Source organism: Macaca fascicularis, chromosome 3 (assembly GCF_037993035.2).
Source record: "Macaca fascicularis isolate 582-1 chromosome 3, T2T-MFA8v1.1".
Classification (NCBI taxonomy): domain Eukaryota; kingdom Metazoa; phylum Chordata; class Mammalia; order Primates; family Cercopithecidae; genus Macaca; species Macaca fascicularis.
Window position 1 is genome coordinate 144,569,080 of NC_088377.1, and position 18,689 is coordinate 144,587,768.

Here is an 18,689-nt window from a genome sequence, read left to right on the forward strand (position 1 = left end):
GGAGTGCAGTGGCCGGATCTCAGCTCACTGCAAGCTCCTCCTCTCGGGTTCACGCCATTCTCCTGCCTCAGCCTCCCGAGTAGCTGGGACTACAGGCACCCGCCACTTCGCCCGGCTAGTTTTCTGTATTTTTTAGTAGAGACGGGGTTTCACCGTATTAGCCAGGATGGTCTCGATCTCCTGACCTCATGATCCGCCCATCTCGGCCTCCCAAAGTGCTGGGATTACAGGCTTGAGCCACCGCGCCCGGCCAGATCATTAGAATTTTAACACAATAAAAGTGAAAAATTAGAATGAACATTCTGGAGCCACAAGGGCATATTTTAGAATTAACATCTTTTTAAAAATTAGAAAATCATAATTTTTTAAAATTTCCCAAGGGACAGCAGTATGCTACACTTACACCTTAGCCTGTTACAGATGATGCTAACTTGGGAGTATGTTTGAACTGTGAAGTCAAAAGCAATTTTCATTTCTCAGTAAATGAGAATACTACAGACACCCTTCCCCCAAATGAAGTAAGCATTATATTAGTGTGCAAGTCAGTCACTGGTAGCCAGTGCTGTGTCCACAAAGCCAGGGCACAGGGTAAAGAATCTGGAAGTGGAGACGCTTTCTTGCAAGAAAAACTCATTTCGACCCCCTATGATTCCATCTCCAACCTGACCAATCACCACTCCCCACTTCCCAAGCACCCACCTAGCAAATTATCTTTAAAAACTCTGATGCCCGAATGCTCGGGGAGACTGATTTGAGTAATAATAAAACTCTGGTCTCCCACACAGCCAGCTCTGCGTGAATTACTCTTTCTCCACTGCAATTCCCGTCTTGATAAATCGACTCTGTCTAGGCAGCGGGCAAGGTGATCCCATTGGGTGGTTACAAACTAAAGAATCGCAGGACAAACAAAAGCTATTCCAAAGGTCCTTGGGCAAGTGTCTGATTTCCTTCTGCTGTCATCTACAAGCAAAGCCGTAGTTTACCAACTATCAATGCAAACCAAGTTTTAAAGCTGTCTCAAAAAAAAAAAAAAAAAGAGAGAGATTATAATAGTTATATGTCCTAAGTTAAATGTATTAAAGTAATGAGTAACAGTTACAACAAAACTAGTATATAAATAAAACTTGAGAAAAATGACAAGACAATGCAAAGAGATAGATAATAGTGCAAAATGGACTTGCCTTGCTTCTACTGATGTTTTTCACATGTTTTCCATAACTGATACTTTTCATCAGTTGTGGAATTGCCGTAATTGCAGGGATTCCTTTTCTGTCCTTAGGATCCCCTGAAGGTCTTTTAATCTTGTTCACCAAATGTGTGCTCCTTGCTGACACAAAATGGTCTCTATCATCAGTGGTGGTACTCTCTTTTCCCTCTTTGTTCAATTCAATCTCAGGAACATATTTTCTACATTAATAAATATTTATTAAGCACCTACCAAATGCCAAGCACTTTCCTGGAACAAAAAGTTCTTTTGAAACAAAAAAGTATCTCAGCAGTTAAGGCAAAATAACCTAAAGAAGTTTTAAAATGAAAGGTCTCCTATATTTCAGGGTCTTTGGGATGAAACCCTACAAGTAGCCTTACTTGAATGATTTTTGCTGGTAAGTATACAAATGCAGTGGGAGTCGCTAGACTTTAAAAGACGTGAATATCATATAAAATGCCAGATATTGTTGTGGAAAAGAGAAAGAAGATACCCTACTAGGGGGTTTTTACCTCCTTTAAGAAACAGACGAAAACTAGTTTTCCCAAGTGCCTGAATATATATGGTTTAAGTAACAATATGCACTTTCAAAATAAAATGTAGGAATGTTTACATATGCTTTTAATCTCAAAGTCTAATGTCTTGAGAAAAGTAAATCTGTGAGATCACTCACTCACAGAATTTTAGCAAATAGAAAAATATCCAGTATCTTCAGAACACAAGGGCTGATCTTTTGTCCCCTACCCCCAAGACATTGCTTGGTACCAAAATAGAAAGTTATTTTTTTAAGGGGGAATTATGGGTTTTTTCTGAGAACAGATAATATGAAAATAGTTAATAGTAATGGTATGATCACATATTTTCCTAATTCAAAATAAGGACGCTATGCTCTACAAGGGTATTTTAAAACAATAATGAGATAATGTTTGAAATAGAAACAAAATATTTGTATTTCTGGAGTATCTGGCTGGTCCATATCAACTGGAATACAGATGACCCAAGTGTAGACTTCTTTGCTCTTAGAGGGGGAAAAAAGCTTTTTGTTGTTTTATTTTCAGTTATATTTTGTATTGGTTTTAATTATCCAACCTCCAGCAAAATTAAATACATATGGATTCAAAGCTGATAGCTACCATAGTTTGCCAAAATACAACCAGATGTTTTCAAAATGTTGGAAAAAATTGTTTGTTTTGGGATTCTACAGGAATAGAACCCTTCCCCCAACACTGGGAAAAGTTTGTTTTCTAGGCATTTTCAGGGTTACTGATATCCCAGGGAACTGTCAAATCACCACCCAGCACATTTTTCATTTTTATCTGCACTTGTCTTACATGTGAAATATTTTCTTAATTCATTTCTCTTTTTTGTAGCATCTTTTTTCCCCAAGTATCAAAAAATAAAAATAAAAAATACATGAGCCCAAAATACATTTTTAAAAGCTAACTTAAAACTGAATATTGTATTCTAGTAAAACTAATCAAGGGAAAAGCTTTGAGTAACAATATATTTCACAATTTTGCAGTCAGACACGTTTACAATGGAGAAATATAATTAAAAACAAAACCTTCCTTCAATCCAGAAACTCTCTCCATAAAGGTGGTAATGAAAGAAAACACTTTCATTATTGACTAAGCATTAAACTAGAATGTGATGCATATCACAGGCAATCCACTAAGAGACTGCAAAGACTCTTGCCCCTATGGAACCAGGCAGATACCACCCATTACAGGAATCTCGCGCCTATGTAGCCAAGCAGATACCACCCATTACATACACGTTTTCAGGACAAACAATAATGAGTCCGTAAGGAAGATCTGACAACACCTTTTGTCACACAAAATTCATCCTAACTTTACCTGATAAATGGGGTGACCATCTGTGTTAGCTTATTGGCCTTATTCAGAGAAAAATAAATTTCTGTCTGCATGACAGGAGGTAGTTTTGCAACCGGAAGCAAGTTCTCGCCAAAGTTAGGACCCCACCCTCCCACCAGAGCTGGGAGATGGCGGTACCATCTTCCTTGATGTTTACATTTCAAAGAGATAGCTCCCAGGTCCTTGAAAAAGGCATTCTTGCATCATAAAGGTGACAAAAAGCCTATCTGGTCTTCAAAAGGATTTAAAGACATTTCAAAGGGAGGAGAAAGTACTTATAGTTAAAAGTTTTCTAGAGTAAAAGCTCTGGGAAAAAGAAGGGAAGAGAAATCTCTTTATTTTCAAAGGGGAAAATTAAGCCTCTTTTTAAAACTTGTATTTGTCCTTTTGCTATACCATACAGTGATTAACTCAATTACTCAGGCTCAATAAATATTTTCTGTTTCCAGCTGCTTTTTTAGGGCTCACACATTTAGAAGAATTAGATTTATCAAACAACAGTCTGCAAAACTTTGACTATGGTGTATTAGAAGACTTGTATTTTTTGAAACTCTTGTGGCTCAGAGATAACCCTTGGAGATGTGACTACAACATTCACTACCTCTACTACTGGTTAAAGCACCACTACAATGTCCATTTTAATGGCCTGGAATGCAAAACGCCTGAAGAATACAAAGGGTGGTCTGTGGGAAAATATATTAGAAGTTACTATGAAGAATGCCCCAAAGACAAGTTACCAGCATATCCTGAGTCATTTGACCAGGACACAGAAGATGATGAATGGGAAAAAAAACATAGAGATCACACCGCAAAGAAGCAAAGCGTAATAATTACTATAGTGGGATAAGGTAGAAATTGTTCTCATTGCAATTAGTTTTGTATTTTCTATACTGGTGTTAGAAAACATATGTTTACATTTTGATTAACTGTGTTGCCTATTTATGCAGGGTAATCCAGCTAAAGGAAGCTTTCTTTAATTATGCTAAGTATTATTGTGACTATTATAGCAATCAAGGGAATTGTCATCCTGTTTGCCTGTCCATTTGTGGAACAGCATCTGGTGATATGCAATTCCACACTGGTAACCTGCAGCAGCTGGGTCCTAATGATGGCATTAAACTTTCATAATGTCCTGTATAAATGTTTTTACTGCTTTTTGAAAATAAAGAAAAAAAAACTTGGTTCATTTTTACATGCCTTTCAATAGCTGTTTGTGCATACCTATGTAGCAGGACGAGCCACAGACAAAACTCCTCAGACACCAAGTTAAAGAAGGAAGGGATTTATTCGGCCAGGGGCATCAGCAAGACTCCTGTCTCAAGAGCCAAGCTCCCCAAGTGAGCAATTCCTGTCCCTTTTAAGGGCTTACAACTCTAAGGGGGTGCGTGTGAGAGGACTGTGATTGACTGAGCAAGCAGGGGGTACATGACTGGGGGCTGCATGCACCAGTAATTAGATCCAAACAAAACAAGATAGAGATTTTCACAGTGCATTTCTATACAATGTCTGTAATCTATAGATAACATAACTGATTAGGTCAGGGGTCGATCTTTAACTACCAGGCCCAGGGTGCAGCACGAGGCTGTCTGCCTGTGGATTTCATTTCTGCCTTTTAGTTTTTACTTCTTTCTTTGGAGGCAGAAACTGGGTATAAGATGATATGAGGGGTGGTCTCCTTCCTTATTCCCCCCTTTTGAGACTTTCACTCATTTTATTAGTGGGAGTTCTCACTTTCATTTTCACTACCCATGTCTTCTTGCAAGACAGATCAATAGTGATTCACATAGTACACTTGTGCTGAAGCATTTTGGTGAACTAAGGTAGCAATGAAGCTTTTTATCATTTGAAGAAGTACAGGTAGCAAACAAGGGAGCAGTAGGCAGGTTCCTATTATTATTATAACTCCTATTATAAGAGTTTTAAATCCTCCTAGCGCTGGGAACCATTTTCCAAACATGGCCCCAGGATCAAATTCATGCCACACTTGCACGGGCACATGTGCCAGTTTTGTCATATCTCTAACTATGTCTTCAACTACTTGCCCTCAATTATCTATGTGTAGGCAGCAATTAGTAAGGTTAAATGTCCTACAGACCTCTCCTTCAGCTGCTAGCAAGTAGTCAAGAGCTAATCTATTTTGATAGAATTTTTCATCGAGTTTCTTGCCAGGACAGAATAGTCAAGGCTCTGCCGGTTTTATTAGTGATTATTTTTAATACAGCTTGTAACCGTATGATTCAGTTGATCATGTAAATGGGGGTCTGGTATCCCCATGAGCCGTCTTGTGCCTAAGTAGCAGGCCCAAAATATTGTATGATTCTCTCAGAGGGTCACTTATTATTTTTTCAATTTCCTATAGCTATGCTTCTCTTTTTGCAGGGAGCATAGACAGGGAAGCCCAAGAGTTCGCCTGTTTTTATGGGCAGTAGGAAGAACGATGGTTTAATAGTGCCAATAACACAACTACTTGTCCGCTGGTCAGGCAGCTTAGCATAGATTCTATGTCCACATATCCAGCATAGCCCATTGGGGGCCGTCCAGTCCTGGGATTCTGGGTGGGCCTAAACGGTCTGCAACTATGGAAATTTACTGAATGGATTTTTCTCTGTGTGGTTTGAACTCCACCATGTAGTCTTTCTACAGGAAGGGTGAAGTCCTTCTCCACTCTTGCTATACAGTATTGTCTAATGATTGAGGCTTTTAGGACCTAGAAGTGATCAGGGTGATTCTTTTGGGCCAGAAAATTCATCAGGAACTGGGTCCGTAGGTACTAATTCTTGGGCTTCCTATCTCCTATTACAGTTCCTCCACTTATATAACATGAAGTGACATTGAGAGACTGGGCTATGTGCTCGGCTAATTGCAAAAACAAATTTCTTGTTTTGCATGGAATTTCTGGTACTGGCACTTTTAGTTTATCATAAAAGCTTTGAAATACTGGCTCAGGAGAGTGTTTATAAACTTTTATTCAAACCACGATGTTTACTCGAGGATCCAGTCCAGCCCCATTGATTGCTAAGGTCACACGGTCCTCTTTTTTCCAATGAGGATCTAGGGGATTGGTTATTACTAGCTCTAAGGGTTACATTGTCCCTTAGTACAGGAAGGGCCATTTTTTCCTTTCTGAAGGTGGACTGGATCCTTTTCATTTTTTTATCCAAGTGGCCTAAATGACACAAGACCAGTATTTACATTTATTTCCACATAGTCCTAATTTATGACAGATGTACTTATTTTCTATCAGATAGCCTCTTTTCTAATTAAGAAAACTACACCTTATATCTAACTTATTACTATTAATGACAGCACAGGCATCAAATTTTAAGGTGACTTGTTTGGGCACCCTTTTTCTTTTTCTGTTTTGGCTAGCACTTTACTCGTATCGCTTATGAGCCCCTACCAGTCTTCAGTTCTTAATCTTATTTTAAAAACTGTGGTCATGGGAGGCTCAGATGGGTCATAATACACATCAGGTTGGTCATTTCCTGGGCTACATACCTTGTATAGAATAACATTATACAAACAAGTTCTTTTTAGAGTTCCAGTACACTTATAATAACCATAAACTAATAGGACCGTAGCAACCTTTTGTCCTACTTGATGTATACACTGGGAACAGCTCTCAGTCTGAGGAAGGTCAGTTGAAATCCTTACTGTACAAGTCCAAACTTTAAGGAAAATGAGTCCCACGATGAATGTCCTCATGCTTTGGCTGTGCATGGACCAGTCGGTTTCCGGGTGTGACTGGGGTAGGGCTTGTCGTCTTCTTCAGAGTCACTTTGCAGGGGTTGGCGAAGCTGCTCCCATCCACGTACTGCTCACAGTCTACTGATGTTTAAGGAGGTCTCGGAGGTCGGGCCTGCTAGAATAAACTGAGTCCAACACCTCTACACAGTTATGTTCAACTGGGCTCTCTGATACCAGGAGCAAAGTGGTGGGGTTTAGGGTGTTGCAAACTTCAATGGTTATGTGGGGATTTTCACATAGCACACTTTGGTGCTTGGTTAATCTAGCATTTGTTAACCAATGATGTCCTTTGGTATTTGTTAAAGTTACCACAGCATGGGGGGTCTTTATATTCAGGTTTTGCCTAAGGGTTAGTTTATCTGCTTCTTGTGCTAACAGGGCCGTTGCTGCTAGGGCCCTTAGACCAGGGCGCCAGACTTTGGAAACCCTGTCTAGTTGTTTTGAGAGATAGGCCACTGGCCTTGGCCAGGACCCCACATTCTGGGTTAAAAGTCCAACTGCCATTTTTTCCCTTTCTGACATATAGAGTGTAAAGAGTTTTGTTAGGTCAGGCAGCCTCAGGGCTGGGGCCGACATGAGTTTTTCTTTTAACGCATGAAAAGCTCATTGCTGTTGGTTGTAATAGATGTAGTTTATCTAATCTACATTTTTACTAACTGTCACCCACCAAAATATTGACTCAAATCCTGCAGCTATTTGATTTTAAGCTTTAAATTGATCTGGTATTCCTAGTGGGACTCCAATTGCGTCTAAATAGACATGAGAGTCGGAAGACCCATAAGGGACTTCTCTCACTTTACGATGTCTTATTTTTTTCCCTTCTGGTTGATGAAATGCCAGGGTGAAAGGGATAGCCAACTGTATTAAAGTACAAGTACCACTCCAGTTATTCAGCAGAGTGCCTGTAAAGGTCCACCACCATACCACCACACATCCGCTCAGGGATGAACAAAGGCTGACTGATTGATAAGCTCCTGAAAATTCTTAAGCTCACTGCATCCTTTCAGGTCTCCAAAGAAGGCTAAGTTTCCTCCCTGTCGTGAGAGACATGAAGTGAACGTAGTGCTGGGAGACAGGCTGGATGGCCCTCGGGGGCTGACCCGCAGGGTGCCAGACTTTGGGATATAACAGAGAGAGCTTCGCAGGACTTATTACTCCAGGCTGTAGAATCCGGGAAAAGAGCTACTATGCAGCCCACACCTGGTCGACTGGAGGACCACCTTAGTGGAAAGGGGACAATCTGGGCCTCTGGCCTGCCATGTGCACATGCATAACAATTGCTTTTGTTTAACATGCAGATGGAATATTTGATACATTTTAACCAGGCATCTGCATCTTGGTATCCTGTCTTAATTGCTAAAGTTTGTTTTAAGACTTTAACTTCTATGCTCCTCTAGTAAAATGAATGTATGGTTTTAGGAAATAACAAAAACTGGTTGGGGCAGTCCATCCTTGCTCTTTAGTGGTCCACAAAACGTTGGACCAACTATGGCATGAAAGCTCTACATCGGGGGGCAAGACTCCTGGTTGGCACTAGGGTCTTTATCGAAATCTCCCCAGATTAAATAGTCCTTGTTTACTAATGCCCAGTCTGAGGACAGCAGGAGGGACAGAAGTACTTTTCTGAAGTAGAGAGCTGTCTTTGACTTGGCAAGTCCCCACAGGGTATAACAAGGCAAGCATTAAATGCAATAGTTTGAGGAAAAAATCAACTTGGTTATGTTAATAACCAGATGGTCAGCAATAGAACGAGGAAAGAAGAAAAAGTGATAGAATAGATGAAAAGAGTTAAATTTTTCTTAGCTTTAGTTTGGTAGGGTTTTCCCCTGGGACTATGGCCCACAACTCTGGAGGAGGTGGTGCTTTCTTGACTCGGGTGTGATGAATCCATCCTCCTTTTTTTTTTTTTTTTTTTTTTTTTTTCTGTACGAACGGCAGTCTTGGTGATTAGCAGCACAAGGTAGGGTCCTTCCCAGGCTGGCTCGAGTTTTTCTTCTTTCCACCTTTCAATGAGAACGTGATCTTCAGGCTGGTGCTGGTTTACCGGAAATTCTAGGGGTGGTACATGTGCTAAAAGACTTTTAGTTTTTTGCTTTTTTTTTTTTGCGAGAAAAGAAAGTGGAAGATAAACTAAGTATATAATTTTTAAGAAACTGACCTTTTGTTTTAAATGTGGGGACCTTGGCAGTGGACTTTATACTCCTTAGTGCCTTTTTAGTGAGAAATTTCCTTTAGCACCTATTTTTATTAGTTTTTAAACCAAAGAAAGCCAAATACCATTTTACATCTAACAATGCTTCTCGTATGATTTTTATACCAGATAAGCTAAATTTTATCTTTATATTAGTGTGTTATTAATGTTAAACCTAATTTTAATAAAATCTTGCAGACATATTTATCTAATTTTTAACGTTTGACCATAAGGTAAGATTTCATAGACTCTTTTTAACCTTCTATGATTTTTGCTAAAGAGCAGGTTGGTGCTTTAAGAAAAACCTGTTATGCTTTTACTTTAATGTCCAGTTCACAGAAAAACTGGATGATATTTCTTTAACTTTAGCTAATATGTTTACACACAGAATTTTCTTTACAATTAATGTTTTAAAACTTGCTTAAACCTTCAAAACAATAATTTTTTTTTTTTTTTTTTTTTTTTTTGAGACGGAGTCTCGCTCTGCCGCCCAGGCTGGAGTGCAGTGGCCGGATCTCAGCTCACTGCAAGCTCCACCTCCCGGGTTCACGCCATTCTCCTGCCTCAGCCTCCCGAGTAGTTGGGACTACAGGCGCCCACCACCTCGCCCGGCTAGTTTTTTTTTTTGTATTTTTAGTAGAGACGGGGTTTCACCGGGTTAGCCAGGATGGTCTCGATCCCCTGACTTCGTGATCCGCCCGTCTCGGCCTCCCAAAGTGCTGGGATTACAGGCTTGAGCCACCGCGCCCGGCCCAAAACAATAATTTTTTAAAACTTTTTAATGTAGGCAAAAATGTACATTCTTATGCCTCTTTATAATTCTTTTACCAAAAGTATATTTTACTTTTCTTATACACCTTGCACATAAACTGTTTTTTTTTTTTTCCAATAGTTTTACATTCAGGAGGCCTAGTTACTTTTAAATTATACAACATTTTTTTCATACATTTTTTAAACACACATTTTTTATAACCTTTTTTTTTCTTTCATGACTTTTACAGGCAATTTTTCGACGTGCCTCAACTTTCTGACTTATTACAAATATTTCTTTTTTTAAACAACTAGTTAATTTATTTCAGGACAAAAATTTACCATGTAATACTCTTTCTATATAAATTCCGCCCCCCTCCTTTTTTTTTCCTTTTTTTTTTTTTTTCCTTAGGCTACTTCTGAACTGGTGAGGTGTGCTCACAATGAGGTTTCCTCTAAAAGTTATTTATTTATTTTTACCTTTTTTTTTTTGTTAGCAAAGCAGTTGCCGCTACAGATTGAATGCATTTGGGCCATCCGTGGGTTTTTGGGTAAAGGATTTTTGATAGGAAGGTCTCAGTGCTTTCGGATACGCCCTTGTTTACACTGACAACAAAGTGGTACTGGAGTTTTATAGGGTTACGAGAATACCTTCAATTATCAATTATAGGTTTTAAATTTACCTTGGCTTTTAAAGAAATAGGGTGCACTTTTTTTCCTTCTCTCTCTTTCTCTCTTTCTTTCTCTCTTTGACTTTGTCTCTCTCTGATTTTCCTTTTGCCTCTGTCTCTTCTCTCTCTCTGCCTCTCTCTTTCTCTGTCTCTCTCTCTTCTCTCTCTCTCCTTGACTCACTCTTTGTCTGTTTCTTCCTCTCTGTCTCTTCCTCTCTCTTTGCCTCTTGTCCTCTCTGTATCTTTCCTTTCTCTCTCTCTGCTGGTCTTTCCTTGCCTCTGCCTGCCGCTTATGCTGCTGTTCTCTCAACCACTGTGTGTTGGGGGCGGGGGGTCTAAAACCAGTTGGTCTGGGTTCTCTGGCTTACAGGTTACCTTGTGCCATACCTTTGAAACAAGGGGCCTGTCCAGGCTTCCTTCTAATGGCCAACCTACCTCTAATGCTGGCCAGTCTATCTTACACAAAGTTTTAAGTTTTCCTGGTGTCATAGTACTACATAGTCTCCCTTAAATCCTTTTTTTGAAATTTTTCAACATAGTTCCTAGTAGGGTGGGCTTATTTGTGCCTAACCTATGCTTCTTTGAGACAAAACACCACGCTCACACCACACGCACACCACAAAACAAAGAACGGGTAAAAAGGGCACACACACAGTTTTGCAGTTTGCACCAAACCAAAATCAAAACCAAAATCAGAGTATCCAGAAATCCAAGCCAGGTCAAAACCAAAACCAAAGTATCAAGCAATCCAAGTCAAGTCAAAAACAAAAACCAAAGTGCCCAGTATAGGCACACCGTGGGTGATCAGGCTACGCTTCCACTCAAATGGAGTAGGCAAGTTCCCAAGACCAATCCTGTCAAGCAATTCAAACCAAGTCAAAACCAAAACCAAAACCAAAGTGCCGATAAAGGCATGCCCTGGGTGATCAGGCCACGCTTCCACTCAAACGGAGTGGGCAAGTTTCAAAGACTAGTCTTACCAAGTTTTAGATGTCCAGACTCCAAGTGCTCATTCCTTTCCGGCGTTCAGCCACTGTGTTGATCCTCCACCAGGGCCTGCCACACACTGTTCTGGCAAGGCGTCCCACCAGGGAAAATCCCTACCTGGGAGCGCTCTCAGGATCGCATAGCTCGGGCTGGTTAGAGTCCCCCGCAGGGATGTTCCACAGGGCAGGCTTAAGCCGCCTAATGAGCTGCCTCAACCATCCGCCATTCACCTTGCTTCCTGGTCAGGGAACCAAGAAATGTAGCAGGACGAGCCACAGACAAAACTCCTCAGACACCGAGTTAAAGAGGAAGGGGTTTATTCACCAGGGGCATCAGCAAGACTCCTGTCTCAAGAGCCGAGCTCCCCAAGTGAGCAATTTCTGTCCCTTTTAAGGGCTTATAACTCTAAGGGGGTGCATGTGAGAGGGTCACGATTGATTGAGCAAGCAGGGGGTACGTGACTGGGGGCTGCATGCACCGGTAATTAGATCAGAACAAAACAAGATAGGGATTTTCACAGTGCATTTCTATACAATGTCTGTAATCTATAGATAACATAACCGATTAGGTCAGGGGTCGATCTTTAACTACCAGGCCCAGGGTGCAGCGCCAGGCTGTCTGCCTGTGGATTTCATTTCTGCCTTTTAGTTTTTACTTCTTTCTTTGGAGGCAGAAATTGGGCATAAGATGATATGAGGAGTGGTCTCCTCCCTTACCTAAAGATGATCAAAATGATTTTATACAAATGCTGCTATAATAAAATGTCATTCCCCACCCCTCTACTTTTTTTCAGTAAGTCATCTTATACATTAAATAAATTTCCATTTCTGATTTATGTGCATTCCAAAATCAGGTCCTGATACATCCAAATTCTTCACTGATCCTCGCAAAACACTGTCAAGCTAGACCCGAAAGAGAACTGTCACAAACAGTAAGTAGAGAATGCGAGAATTATGTTGGAAGCTGGTTGGAAGCTAGGACCCTGATTAACAGCTGTAGATGGTGTGAAGCACGAGCCCTGAAGAGGTATAAACACTGGTGAATGTGGAAACACCATTTTTGTTTCTTTTTATTTTTGTTTTGAGCGGGGTTCACACTGGGAATCCACCTGTCCATGAGAAAGGGCCCTTCCTGCTAAGCTAGTATGTCAAGGACCATAAAATAAAGAATGAAATTAGGATTTGGGTGCAGTATTTGGGATGAAGCCAGAATAAAATATAGGAAATAATATGAGGCCACTGAGGGAGGAGGTGGTGCCCAAAAGAAGCCCCGTGATTTGGGTTTGCAGGTTAAAATGAGCTCACCTAGAGAACTAGATCACCAGCAAAAGAGGAAATCAGTGGAGGATTTTAGACCCTGATCCCATCAGTTTGCATTTAGATAGTCATATTCTACAAAGAGAAAAATAAAGTGAAAAGAAATATACACACGTCCTTAGTGAGATACTACTTTTTCCTCTTAATATACAATTTCCTTTCATGCTGAGTTGAATATGTTTTCATTTCTTCTATCAAAGTTTAGCAAATAACCACCTTATTTGATATTTGCACAAACTCCCAAAGCATGGAAGATGGTATATAACAAATAATATTAGGCACTTTTTTTTTCTGAGATGGGAGTCTTGCTCTGTTGTCCAGGCTGGAGTGTAGTGGTCCAATCTCAGCTAGCTGCAACCTATGTCTCCCAGGTTCAAGCAATTCTCCTGCCTCAACCTCCCGAGTAGCTGGCATTACAGGTGCTCACCACCATGCCTGGCTAATTTTTGTATTTTTAGTAGAGACAAGGTTTCACCATGTTGGTCAGGCTGGTCTTGAACTCCTGACTTCAAGTGATCCACCCACCTCACCCTCCCAAAGTGCTGGGATTACAGGCGTAAGCCCCACACTCAGCCACATATTTTTAAAGCACATGCTACATGCCAGACACTGTGCTAAGAGCTTCATATATTCCACTTCTAATTCTCACAAAATCCCTCTGAGGTAGGTAATACTGTCTGCCTTTTATAGATGAGGAATCAAGGTGGAGAGCTGCGGTAACTTGGACAAAATCACACAGCTGGAAAGTGGCAGGGCCAGGATTGAGATCTGCCTAAGCCCTTTCTGCTATGCAGGGCTGCACAGCATTGTAAAAGTTACCCTTGTCTGTGGCTATCTGGCACCAGAACTTCCAGAACTAAACCCCAAAGAGGAGCAGGTACCAGGAAAGTGGGGGAGCACTCATGAGGGCAGTTGGCAGGAGAAAGTCTTTTGTCCAAGACATTTAGATCTGTATTTATATAAGAAAACAAAGAGAATGGGAAGCCGGAAGAACTGCCAGAGCTAATGCTTCAGTAAATAACTCTGGATTGTGAGGTTCTATTTTTATTTTATTTATTTTATTTATTTATTTATTTATTTTTGAGACAGAGTTTCGCTCTGTCATCCAGTCTGGAATGTGGTGCAATCTTGGCTCACTGTAGCCTTCGCCCCCCCGGGTTCAAGCGATTCTCCTGCCTCAGCCTCCCAAGTAGCTGGGATTACGGGCGCCCGCTACCACACCCAGATAATGTTTGTATTTTTAGTAGAGATGGGGGTTTTGCCATGTTGGCCAGGCTGGTCTCGAACTCTTGACTTCAGGTGTTCTGCTCACCTCAGCCTTCCAAAGTTCTGGGATTATAGGCGTAAGCCACTGAGCCTGGACTGGATTGTGAGGTTCTAACCACTCTGCCCAGTGGTTTGGGTCAGAGGTGGGGACTTAGAGACATTACTTCTTCATGCAAATCCCTACATTGTTCACTATGAGGCATGAAAGCCAGCTATTACATTTCAAACGTTACCAGAGAGATGTAACAAGTTCATTTATTTACAAATTCATTTATTATTGTTCATGAGCATCAGAGTGGAATTTTAAGGACATAGGAGCTGAAAGAGCCAAGATTTGATGATGGAAAAAGCCTGGTGTGACAAGAGAATCATATTGGAGGCAAGAGGATTCTGGAATGAAATGAGATGAAACCTGATTCAGAGAAAGGGCCCAAGTTGTTCCTGGTATAATTTTTAGAGGCTAGTTAGGGATTTTATTGGTTGATTTTTATATTCAATTTAATCCCCAGGGATGTATTTGGAAATAAAGCTCCTGAACACATCAAAACAGAAATTAATCCAGGACATCCAAAAGTAAGTCAGTAGGCATTCCTAACATCTCTCAGGGTCAAGACCAAAGTGGATTTTCAAACCTTAAGATTTGCCCCCTTTTCTACATCGGAGTTAAACTTTTTCAGGGAAGTGTAGTTGATTCATGATGGAATGAACAATTAGACACTTCCTCTTCCACCAATTTCTTACTTGACAGTTACTCTAGTAACTTGCCTTTGGATGTCTCTTTTTTACGACAGACAATACAAGTTCATAAGGTTACAAAAATCATTATATTTTATGGTAGTAAAAATTACTACTGTCCTGAGATATACATATTTGAATGTATGTATCACTTGGGTATTTGGATAAAATAAGTTAAAAACAAAACAAAACAACCTTTCCTAGTCGTAAGATTCTCTGATTTTTCTGAAGTAAACAAGATTTACTATAAACAGAGTCCTCCTGAGTCGTGAGTTGGCTGTGACCTAATGCCTAGTTACCTGAAAAAGATATTCAACTTTAAGCAGCACTGCTTTTCATTCATTCACCATTCCATCCTCTGGAGCCTATACCCTGGATCAATTCATGTCTGTTTCTGAGAAATCTTGAGTCTCCTGCTCCGGCAAATTGGCAAATCGAAGGAATTCAGTAATGAGGATCTGTTTTTTTTATGAGTCGGAGTCTCCCTGTCACCCAGGCAGGAGTGCAATGGCACCATCTTGGCTCACCACAACCTCTGCCTCCCGGGTTCAAGTGATTCTCCTGCCTCAGTCTCCCGGGTAGCTGGGATTACAGGCACCCGCCAACACGCCCGGCTAAATTTTATATTTTTAGTAGAGACAGAGTTTCACCATGTTGGCCAAGCTGGTCTCAAACTCCTGACCTCAAATGATCCGCCCACCTCAGCTTCCCAAAGTGCTGGGATTATAGGACCACCATGCCTGGCCAATAATGAGGATCTACTTGTCTAAATTCTGTAAGTCTGTGCCCTCATCTGCCTTTTAAGGATTTCTTTTTTTTTGACACGGAGTCTCACACTGTCGCCCAGGCTGGAGTGCAGTGGCGCTATCTCGGCTCACTACAACCTCTACCTCCCGGGTTCAAGCAATTCTCCTGCCTCAGTTTCCGGAGTAGCTGGGACTATAGGCACCCGCCACCACGCACAGCTAATTTTTTGTATTTTTAGTAGAGACAGGGTTTCACCGTGTTAGCCAGGATGGTCTCCATCTCTTGACCTCGTGATCCGCCTGCCTCGGCCTCCCAAAGTGCTGGGATTACAGGTATGAGCCACCACGCCCAGCCTTTTTTTTTTTTTTTTTTTGACACAGTCTTGCTGTGTCACCCAAGCTGAAATGCGGTGGCATGATCTTGGCACACTGTAACCTCCACCTCACGGGTTCAAGCAATTCTCATGTCTCAGCCGCCCAAGTAGCTGGAACCACAGTCGCACGTCACCACACCTGGCTAATTTTTGTATTTTTAGTAAAGACAAGTTTTCGTCATGTTGGCCAGGCTGGGCTCAAACTCCTGGCCTCAAGTGATCCACGTGCCTTGGCACCGTGCCCTGCCTTAAATATTTTAAGATAACATTCTACATTTAATTTTCTAAAATTTTACTGGTATAAGGATTACAACTGTTGTGTTCAGTCAGCCAAACAGCCCAAAAGAGCAGCCAATATTTATCTTCAATCCAACTGTCAGAAAACCAATCTTCCCAGAAATGTGTGTAATTCTCCACACACCAATAGATGAACTGATCTTAGCTGGGGTAGGGGGTGGGGGTGGGGCAGGAGAAACAACAGAAAAACTAAAACATCTCTGAAAAAAAAATTCTTTTATTTCAGTTTCAAGGGTACATGTATTAGGCTTGTTATATAGGTAAACTCATGTCACGGGGGTTTGTTGTATAGATTATTTAGTCACCCAGGTATTAAGCCTAGTATGTGTTAGTTATTTTTGCTGATCCTCCCCCTCCTCCACCCTCCACCCTCCAGTAAGCCCCAGTGTCCATCATTCCCCTCTATGTGTCCATGTGTTAAGAATGGTTTTTATCTTTGATACACTCAAGTTTGCTGGAATTAAAATGGGTTTGATTAAACAATTTTCAGTAAATAATTTTCAGTAAATTAAAAATATTACCAAGTTAAGACAGACATTACCTTTGCTTCCTTAAAAAAGATCAAGGTCTACTCAGCCTTGAATGCTCAGTTGTTTCTGTGATGAAGATAATGGTACTAAGAAGTACACTTCCAGATAAATACTATGTGAAATATATTTTAGACACAAAATATTAAAAATTTAAACAAAGAAAATGTTTACAGGCTATCTTGACCTCAGATACATATATCAACATATATATCTTATGTATGGTGGTTAAAACCTCACAATCCAGGCTGGGCATGGTGGCTCACACCTGTAATCCCACCACTTCAGAAGGCTGAGGCAGGCAAATCACTTGACGTCAGGAGTTCAAGACCAGCCTGGCCAACATGGCGAAATCCCATCTCTACTAAAAGTCCAAAAATTAGCCAGGCATGCTGGTGCATACCTGTAATCCCAGCTACTCAGGAGATTGAGGCATGAGAATTGCTTGAACTGGGGAGGTGTGGTTGCAGTGAGCCAAGATTGCACCACAGTACTCCAGTCTGGGCGAACAAGCAAGTCTCTGCCTCAAAACAAAAACAAAAACAAAACAATAAGAAAACAACCTGGTTAAAAATGGGCCAAAGTCCTTAACAGACACCTCACCAGAAAGATAGAAGCATATGAGAAGATGCTCCATAACAAATGTCATCAGGGAAATGTAAGTTAAAACAGTAATGAGATACCCCCACACGCCTATTAGGATGGCCAAAATCCAGAACAGTGACAGCACCAAATGCTGATGAGGATATAGAGCAACAGGAATTCCCATTCATTGCTGATGAGAATGTGGAGCAACAGGAACACTCATTCATTGCTGATGAGAATGCAAAATGGTACAGCCAACTTTGGAAGACAGTTTGGCACTTTCTTACAAAACAGCACATACCCTTACCATACAATCCAGCAATCATGTTCCTTGGTATCTACCCAAAGGAGCTGAAAGCTTCTGTCTATACAAAAACCTGCACACAAATGTTTATAACAACTTTATTCATATTTGCTCAAACTTGGAAACAACCAAGATGTCTTTCAATAGGTGAGTTAATAAATTGGTGATACATTCAGACAATGGAATATTATTCAGCACTAAAAAAATGATCTATCAAGCCGTGAAAAGATATAAAAGAAATTTAAGGGCACACTAATAAGTGAAGGAAGCCCATCTGAAAAGGCTACATACTGTATGATTCCAACTATATGACATTCCAGAAAAGGCAAAACTATATAGACAATAAAAAGATTGGTGGTTGTCAGGAACTAGCAGGGTGAGGGGGGATGACCAGGCAGAGCACAGAGGATTCCTAAAGGAATGAAACTACTCAGCACAATATTATAATGGCGAACACAAATATCACTGTAAATTTGTCCAAAGTCATACCATATACAACACTAAGAGTGAACCCTATATAAAAAGTATGGACTTTGGGTGATAATGATGTGTAAATATAGCTTCACCAATTGTAACAAGTGTGTCATTCTTGTTGGTAATGTTGATAGTGGGGAGGCAATGTATGTGTCGGGGAAGGAGGTATATGGGAAATCTCTATACCTTTTGCTCAATTTTGCTGAGAACCTGAAATTTCTCTTAAGAATAAAGTTTATGGCTGGGCACAGTGGCTCACACATGTAATCCTAGCAGTTTAAGAGGCCAAGGCAGGTAGATCACCTGAGGTCAGGAGATCGAGAGCAGCCTGGCCAACATGGTGAAACCCCGTCTCTACTAGCAGAGGTCGCAGTGAGCCAAGATCAAGCCACTGCACTCCAGCCTGGGCAACAGAGCAAGACTCCATCTCTAAATAAATAAATAAATAAATAAATAAATAAATGTTAATTTAAAAAAAAAGAAGAAAAGAAAAGAAAGTTCTTAAGTCAATAACCTAACTTTTAACCTGAAGAAACTAGCAAAGAAGAGCAAACAAAACCCAAGTCAACCAGAATAATAAAGACTGAAGTGGACTGGATGCAGTGGCTCACACCTGTAATCCTAGCATTTTGGAAGGC

At 40.7% G+C, this 18,689-nt stretch overlaps 2 protein-coding genes across 14 annotated transcripts in view; one reads left to right on the plus strand and one right to left on the minus strand.

Annotated features, from left to right (window-relative positions):
• The window catches only part of LRRC17 (leucine rich repeat containing 17), a 32,963-nt gene extending 28,690 nt beyond the window's left edge, over positions 1 to 4,273 (plus strand). For 2 of the 3 annotated variants that reach the window (XM_015447873.3, XM_074035708.1), the window contains exon 4: positions 3,531 to 4,273. In XM_015447873.3, the coding sequence (XP_015303359.3) occupies positions 3,531 to 3,928 (398 nt within the window). In that variant the 3' untranslated portion in view covers positions 3,929 to 4,273. Of the gene's footprint in view, positions 1 to 1,553; positions 1,595 to 3,530 lie in introns of those variants that run through there. The other variant, XM_015447875.4, reaches the window with a different exon arrangement.
• Positions 1 to 18,689, minus strand: part of FBXL13 (F-box and leucine rich repeat protein 13) — a 272,798-nt gene that overhangs the window by 131,601 nt on the left and 122,508 nt on the right. The window lies entirely within an intron of this gene.